At 52.3% G+C, this 8611-nt stretch overlaps 1 protein-coding gene across 1 annotated transcript in view; it reads left to right on the top strand.

Annotated features, from left to right (window-relative positions):
- SIPA1L2 (signal-induced proliferation-associated 1 like 2) overlaps positions 1-8611 on the top strand; it is a 112044-nt gene that overhangs the window by 59658 nt on the left and 43775 nt on the right. Inside the window, exons 9-13 of the mRNA XM_008591748.1 lie at positions 1331-1588; positions 3331-3414; positions 4741-4841; positions 5237-5340; positions 6995-7380. Of these exons, the coding sequence (XP_008589970.1) occupies positions 1331-1588; positions 3331-3414; positions 4741-4841; positions 5237-5340; positions 6995-7380 (933 nt within the window). The remainder of the gene's footprint in view (positions 1-1330; positions 1589-3330; positions 3415-4740; positions 4842-5236; positions 5341-6994; positions 7381-8611) is intronic.

Raw genomic sequence — 8611 nt, 5'->3', positions numbered from 1 at the left:
ATTATTATTATTATTATTATTTTTGTATTAGGTCTTCAAATTCAAATTCTGAGGTGAATTTTGCACTTACAGCATATCTCGATTCAGACATTAAATTTTCACCTCCAGTCCGTGCTTGGCTTAGATGTCATAAAATTTATAGTTGAAAAAGTAGATTCACATACCCGAGTTTATTCTAAGCATAATTTAAAAACTGAACTCGAGTGTTGGTTTTTTGATATAAGTTAATGAAAATGAAGTCACTCTGTTTCTCGGTCACACTAGCCCATTCTGGGTGCCCAGTGGCCACCCAGGGGTGCCACTGCCACAGGACTGTGGAGGGACGGTGGGTAGGCCAGCGTCAGGCAGGGCACGGAAGTGTGACCCAAAGTCAGTGAGAAAGGTGAGTCTCGTGTGGGGTCTGTAGAGGGCAGGAAGGACAGACAGAGAAAGAAAAACGGAGAGATCAGCTGGAACCTGCCAACCCCTTGCGCTCGCCACTGTGGTTAAAGCCATCGATGGCACTTGCCACGTGGCCTGGTACTTTTGCTCACGGACGGGCAGCCTGCTGCTGTGCTGCGCTTAAGCAAAGCCTTTCTTGCAGAGTAGAAGCGTCTGGACAGAAGGAAGCTCTTTACTCCCATTCAGTGAAGCTTTTCTTCCAGCCTTATGGGGTGTAATGTCGTGAGGTCACTGCGTGTGCACAGAACATGCCGTTTGGTGAGTTCTGGCACGTGCGTGAAGCGGTCACCGCAGACGCAGTGATGGGCGTTTCCATCGTTCCTCAAAGTGACTAGCATTGGTTTGGGGTGTCTTATTTCTTGGATCCGTGGGCAGGAATGTGCAGACCAGAGGTCCGGTGTTGATCTTGCTATGTAGCTCTGAGCAAGGTGTTTCATGTCTCCAAGCTTTTGAACTCTAATTACTGTAGATGGTATTTGTTGTCTCCAGAAATACATTTCACACATTTGGTAACCTCCAGAGCCCTAGAGGCCTCTGTTGTGCGGGGTATTCTGGGCCTGGGGGCAGAAGCTGTCCCCTGCCACTGGCTGAGCATTTTAGTCACTGTACAGCCGTATTGGGACACCTGCCTCTTCAGCAGCCTGGGTGACGCATGTGGCCACACAGCAGCCAGGCGATGGTGCAAATGGCCTTTTAAATTCCTGGACTCAGTACCTGCTGGCAGAGAGGAACTGAATAGTGAGGGACGTGGTTGTGTTGTGGGTGAGATGCTCCTTGGGTGGAGCCTGGGAAGCACGTGCAGTGTCACATGTGTTGGTGGCGGGGCCCCGAGTAGGCCACGCCGATGGCTCAGCCGCCTCTTTCTCACCACCTCTCCTTGGCCCCACAGAGGGTGTTTGGAGCTCTGCCGGATCCCCATGGTGGAGTACAAGCTGGACAGCCAGGGCACCCCCTGCGAGTACAAGACGCCCTTCCGGAGGAACACCACGTGGCACCGGGTGCCCACGCCGGCCCTGCAGCCCCTGTCCAGAGCCTCCCCCGCGCCCAGCACACCCGACCGGCCGCAGTGCCAGCAGCTTCTGCAGCAGGCCCAGGCCGCCATCCCACGCAGCACCTCCTTCGACAGGAAGCTGCCCGATGGCACCAGGTAAGGCACACCTGTGCGACTCGGGGTAGAACTGGAGGCTGGAGGAGGGGCTTTGACATGGCTCGATCGCTTCTAAGTTAGCTTGTTCCAAGTGAGTCTAGCACGGGGGCAGTGCCGGACCCACAGCAGGGGTGCTTGGGGTACAGCCCCCTCCTGGTCCCCAGTGGCACTGAAAGAATGCAGGTCCTGCCCGCCAAGACCACAGCTTTCCTCCTCGTCTGGCATCTCCCACCTGTCCACTGACTCCACACCGTCCTGAGAGAGAAACCCCAGAAGCGATTCCATGTGAGCCACCAGGAAAGTGTAAACAGGTCTGAGTGTCAATAGAACAAAACAAAAATGAGTGATGCAGGCCCGTCCCCATTATGAGGGTAGCACTCTGCGTGGTCCCAAAATCACCATGCCTCCTCTTTGCCTTTCTCTGTCATTGCAAGCAAAGCGAGTTGAATTTCGATTGAGTTTTTCAAGGAAAAAATGCACTTGTTTAAAGTTAGATCCAATAGACTAGAAGCTGTCAGGAATGTGTGGATGCCTGACTCGTGCAGGTCATTTTAGGGGACGGCACAGTGAATTTGTCTTATTGCTGTTGTTAATTCTTATAGGCTGTAGGACAGCAGGGTTTCCTCAGCAGGACGTGGCCTGCTGTGGGCTGCAGAGTGCCCTTGGCCTCTAACATGCGCACGTGCGCCGACCTCGGCCCAGTCCTCACCCTCTATGACCCTCCAGTTTCCTCATCTGACAAATAAACGTGGTAATAGCACAGGGGCATCCTGAGAACTGGGTGGATCTGTATACATCAGATGCCCCAAACCAGGCTTCTGCCTTTTCCAGTTCATTCTTTCCAGAGTGAACGTAGGGACGGTGTTCAATTAAGGCCAATTTGACATTAAATCCCCTTGGCTCTGGGTCTCCTTACCCAAAGGTGCTCTGAGTTTATAAACTCCGCCATCCAAAGAAACATCCACAGGTAGCCCCAGTGTAAGGAGCCACATACAGCACGCACCGTCTGGAAGGAGGGACATCTGCAGACCCTCCCCCATGGAAGTGGACTTTAGTCTGCTATGGGAAAAAACACAGGGACTCCAGCAACATGGCAGACACATCTTCATCGAGTGAGTTGTCATGAGTATCACTCATTTTTGCATGTCTGAAAAAACAGATAGGATATTTTCTGAAAAAAATAAATAGGGTTACATTCAGTAGATCTGCGAAGATAAGTGGTTTTGCCAAATCTCGGTTCTTCTCTCTTCATAGGTTTTAAATATAGAACCAAAACGTGACTTGCGTTAAGTTTCATATAACAAGAATTAGCAATGTTTTCATAATTCTGTGCTCCTGGGGGTTGTGTTACTGTTCTTTTGTATTCCGCTGGGGAGGGGTGGTCATTATCTGTGCTTTAAATCTTTGATGGCAAAGTCTCGACCTGCGGCGACTCCTTCGTGTGACAAATTGCCAACCGTAAACCACCCGATACCTCACGGCACCGATGACTCCAGTTTATTTACCCGTGGTTCATTCTGTTTTCTTTTCTTTGTCATTGTTGAAGCAAGTTGACTCATAACACAAAGCAGGCCAGGTCAGGTGCAGGCNCGGCACCGATGACTCCAGTTTATTTACCCGTGGTTCATTCTGTTTTCTTTTCTTTGTCATTGTTGAAGCAAGTTGACTCATAACACAAAGCAGGCCAGGTCAGGTGCAGGCGGAATGCTCTGCGCTGCTAACGATTCTGGTCCACCTTGCAGGAGCTCACCCAGCAATCAGTCGTCCTCCAGTGACCCGGGACCTGGCGGGAGTGGACCGTGGAGACCGCAAGTGGCCTATGACGGGTACCGCTCCTTTTTACGTTTTCTCTGTGACCCATTCAAAAGCATTTACTGTGCACCTGCTGTACACACAGCCATCAGTGGAATTTGAAAATGCCAGTCATGCTTTTATAAGTGACTTGTCCAGGTTGGAAAGCTCGTCGTTTCTGGGTAGGGAGCACTCTCTTGTCTATGTTCTGAGCCTGCCTGTTGTTTCTTTTTGATAAGGAAAGGAAGGCTCTCTGAACACGAAAATCCAGGATTTGGGGACTCTGCAGACAGTGGCCTTTGGAGGTTACCACTCACTTAAATTGCAACAAGGGAACTCTGCTCAAAATAGGGAAATGCGTCTTTTCTTGCTTCCTATTGAGAAGCAAAGGACGTTGCCTGAGTGCATTTAGCCCAGGGCCATCCCTGGTGGCGTGTGCATGGCCCTGGGCGCAGCAGCCCAGGTGACGCCTCTGGGAAGGGGTTGGTGAGGTGGCACGGTGATGTCCTGAGCTGTGGCCCACTCTGGCCCCCGAGGCAGGGTGGCTGCTTTGTGACAGAGCCACACCGCTGCCATGTTAGGGAACTTAGATGAGGGGACAGCTGATCAAAGGGAGGGACCCCACCTCGAGGGACGCCTGTGTCTCCACTTGCACGAGTGCAGGGGGAAATCTCTCTCCCCAGCACCCGCTTTTCTCCTTAGAGATATTTGTAGTCTGAGTTCCATGTGCCCCTTACCTTAGATAAAAGATGCAGTTCTTCAAAGTTGCATTTTAAAAGTAGAGGGCAATTTGGGGTTTTGTTTTGTGTTTTTTAAGAAATGGAAAAAACTTTTAAAAACCTTTAAAAAAACCAGGACCTTTGTAACCAGGATTCTGTAAGTAAGATCACTTTGTACTGTGAATACGTTTTCTTTGATTTCTTTCTTTCATAAGGTTATATTTTCCTATTTTGGGTTTTCTGAAAACAGAGACCACTTGGATGTAGTCTAGAGTTAATCATGTTTTCTTTCCTTACAAAATTTAATTTCAAGATGTATCAGTGCATGTTTTTAGGCACAAAATAGAAACAAAACAAAAAACCAGTGAGCACCTCTAGCTGGCAGGGGCATCGTCTCTCCTGGGACAGTCCTGTCCTCACAGCCTTTCTTCTCTGTAAATGGCTGTCATTCCAAACCTTTGTTGACCTCGTGGTGAAAGTAGATCCCCTGATTCCAGATGCTTTTAGCTTCTCCGGCAGGGTTGGGCCATCAGATGCTGCATTTCTATTTGCCAGAAAGTGGCTTCTGACGGGGCTCCCCGTCTGTGGTCCTGCTGCTGGTGGCATGGCAGGGAAGGACAGCTCGCTCTGTGCTCTCCGCAGGTGCCAGTCTCCCCTGCTGCTGGAGCACCAGAGCTCAGGCCCCGTGGAGTGCGACGGAGCCCATGAGCGGGAGGACACGGTGGAAGGAAGCCGACACCCGGGTAACAGGGCACTCCTGGGCAGAACCTACCACCTCCGCCACCTTCCCCTGCCCCCATCCTCTCCAGCACTCCTGCATGCATGCATGCATGCATTCATTCATTCATTCAGCTACGTTTGGTGAGTGCATCAGGCTCAGGGGACCGGCGGAGTCTCCTGGTGCAGGAGGGGTGTGGTCAGGTTGGTTGTGGTGTGGCAGTGCCTGCGAAAATGTGTCGTTTACTTCCATGGTGGTCTTTCTACTCTGGTGACAACATATCCGTGGGTAAAACCAGAACGTCCCAGAACTGCATTCCTGTTAATTTTTCCCAAACCCATTTGTTCGACCCCCGTTTTTCTTTACTCTTTTGCTAATACTGGAAATTAGAAACTCCACTCTTCTCTCTTTTTGTGACAGAAACCAAATGGCATGGCCCACCTTCCAAAGTCCTGAGTTCCTATAAAGAAAGAGCCCTGCAGAAAGATGGAAGTTGCAAAGATTCCCCCAATAAGCTGTCGCATGTGAGTCCTCTGCTGGAAGCCAGCCGCGCACTTAGCTCACAGTGTGTGGTGCTTGCCAGGGCCCCTGTCGGGCACCCGCTGCCTCCCAGGGCTCTTAGAGGGGAGGACAAAGGAAAAATCTCCCTGGTTTGTAAAGGACCTCAGAGGAAGGTCACACTGCCAATGACTGCCAAGCCACAATTGTATCTTCAGCCTTTTGATCCTTGATGTTTAGTGTGGTAGTTAGTAAATCCCATTCCCATGTTTCATCTGTTAACTTACTCCCTTAGTGCATAATACAGAAATGGAAAATGGGAAGTGGTGTGTGTGGTTGGGGACACTCTGCCCATGAGCAGACGTGACCATACAGTCACGGACAAGTCATAATAACCACAGCAGCAGCCACCTGCCACGCAGGTCGTGTGAGAGCACGGTCGTGGGCATGGCATCTGCCACCCTGTGTACCCTGGGAGGTGAGCCTCGCGGGAGACCAGCTAAGTCGAACAAAGTGTTCACTGAGACTCGGAAACAGGAGTTGTTGGTTGTTGTCAAATAAAGGCCACGTGTTAAGGTAGCTTGTGTTGGAGATTTGCAGGTGAGGGTGATCTGTGTGCTCCTGAATTACGTTGTTTCTTTCCTCTCCCTTAACGTGACTCAGTGAGCTTTATGACATCCATAGTGGACAGAGGTGACTTTTACTCCCTGAGCTGTGGCCGAGACCTTGTCTCGAATCCACTTAAATCCACCTTGGTGGTGCTGTCACAATGGTCTCAGCCAAGCGAGGCAGGACGTGGGCAGAGGCTTGAGGGTACCCATGTGTGATGAAAAGATCAAAGAGATTTGCTTGAGAATCGGATAGGATGGAGTGAAATAAGAAAAGGCCAGACCACTTCAGAGTCGACCAGGGCATGGCCTGTGCCCATGATCCCCAAGCCCGTAGCTGCTACTTCAGGTCCTGTCGGTTTTCCCAGCTAGCAAGAGGGACCGTGTCTGTTGAGCACATTGGGCAGACAGGGACATTTCTTCTGTTCCATTTGCCTTTTGTCTTGCAAAGACCCCAGAGCAATGACTCCCTTTCAGACCTGTTCGCTCTGAAGAGAGCCCCGTGTCTGTGACGCTGAGGATGACCGGACTTGGGCTCTCTTGGAGAGACAGCGCCCGTTTATGTTGTGGTCTTCAGCTGCCACCTGCCTTGTCCAATTAGTCCACAGGACTCTTGTGAGTTCGGAGAGGGCAGGTGACCCCCAAAACTCCTACCATTGCAACTCAAAGCTGGGTCTTCTGCCCCAGACTCAGGGCCACACTGTAATTGTCACAGAAGCATCTTCTTGATAAATGGCTGCTCTCTTCCATTTATTAATTTTCCATGTTCCTTCCCAGTTTCTATAACCTGTGTCAGTTACTGTCTTGTCGGTGACAGCAGGGCCATACTGATGTGCTTTACTCACTAATAATTGAGCAGAGACTTAGAAAAGATGCCCATATGGGGAGAATTACGGATCAGGGACTTCGGCACAAAACCAATATGTTTTTGAGAAGGGACACCCCATCCTGTCCACACCAAAGAGTGAGCGGCGAGGGGTCGGGCGAGGTCCCCGGCCTGGAGCGCTGTGATCTGGGTGGGAGCAGCCAGGACAGGCCCCACATGACGACCCTGCCTCTCTTTCCTCTCAAGATCGGGGAGAAGAGCTGCTCCAGTCACTCCAGCAGCAACACGCTCTCCAGCAACACCTCCAGCAACAGCGATGACAAGCACTTCGGCTCGGGGGACCTCATGGAGTCCGACCTGCTGGGGCTGACCTACGTCAAAGGGGCCTCCACCGACAGCGGCATCGACACGGCCCCCTGCATGCCCGCCACCGTCCTGGGCCCCGTGCACCTGGCGGGCAGCAGGTCCCTGACCCACAGCCGGGCCGAGCAGTGGGCTGACGCCACCGACGTGGGGCCCGACGACGAGCCAGCCAAGATGTACACCGTGCATGGCTACGCGGCCACCGTCTGCACTGGCAGCGCCACCGAGGGCAGCCTGGGCGACCTCAGTGAGATCTCGTCTCACTCCAGGTGAGCTGGTGGCACGGGCTGTGGAGGGCTTGTCACCGTGGGCCCAGCTGTCTGGCCTCGGAGGAAGCGCAGGTTTCTAAAATCTAATGGTGAAGGTTTGCGGGTTAGTAAGTCCCTCGTTTGTGACGCAGTGGTCCCTTACTTTAAATCTGAGTGCGAAGTCAATGGAGATATTAATCCCTCTGGTCGTCCCTGTCCAGGATGAGCCTGCTGTCCCTGCAGTTTTGGGGGGGAAGCTGACGTGTGGCAGGAAGTCACAAGGGGGGCGTGCACCCTGAGTCCCTGGCAGGGACGCACACACCTCCTTGTCCCTGCGCCCCGGCAGCAGGGAGGCTGAGGTCTCGTGTAGCACAGTGACAGTGTGTCCTGCTGGCCACTGGGGCTTAGCCATGGAAGACGGGCTGCGTGGGGAGGGGACACCTTCCACGCGCAGATGTTTAGCCTCTCATTGGGAGTGGTCTGCACTTCTGTTTGACATATGTCTGCACGTCAGGCTTGAAACTCGAAATCTGTGATTCCCGCCTTCACTTTCAAGGACGAGGCGAGAATGNTCAGGCTTGAAACTCGAAATCTGTGATTCCCGCCTTCACTTTCAAGGACGAGGCGAGAATGCGTTTATGTAGGTCTGACCATGGACAGAATTCAGCTCCTTCCGCCGCCTGCCCTGTGTCTCCACGGCCTTCTCTGGTTCAGCTCCAACTCCCCATCTGACCCTTCCCCAGACCCATCCAGAGGCCACAGGACTGGGTCAGATGCGCTGGAGTGGGGGGTGTGCTTCCAGAAGCCTGGTGACCTGGGGACACTTCTAGCGGTGACATGCTCAGGGTGTTTGGTGCTCTCGGCTCTGCCCTCCCAACTCCCCCCTTGACCTACCCTTCCTCACCTTGACACTGCTAAGGGAGATGGAGTGTCACTCAGGGACATCTGTGTTACGAGGTAAAGAAAATTCCACATGAATTGCTTCATACAACCAAGGTAGTGTTTGGGCTTATGGGACCCAAACATCCAGGGTTCTCAAGGGTCTGCTTCACCCAGCAGCTCAAGTGATACCACCCAAGACAGGGTCTCCTTCCTCTTTGGGCTCCACATGACACCCCCCAAAATCTCAGCTTTCTCCTTTTAGCTAAAAACAGCTGTGACACCTGCAGCCCCCCGTCCTCTCGCCTCTTATCCCCAGGAAGAAAGCGGCAGTCCTCTAGTTTCTGCAGAAGAGACAGTCTCTGCCCCTGCA

The sequence above is a fragment of the Galeopterus variegatus genome, unplaced genomic scaffold, assembly GCF_000696425.1.
Source record: "Galeopterus variegatus unplaced genomic scaffold, G_variegatus-3.0.2 Scaffold7248, whole genome shotgun sequence".
NCBI lineage: Eukaryota > Metazoa > Chordata > Mammalia > Dermoptera > Cynocephalidae > Galeopterus > Galeopterus variegatus.
This window is presented reverse-complemented; position numbering and strand designations above follow the sequence as displayed.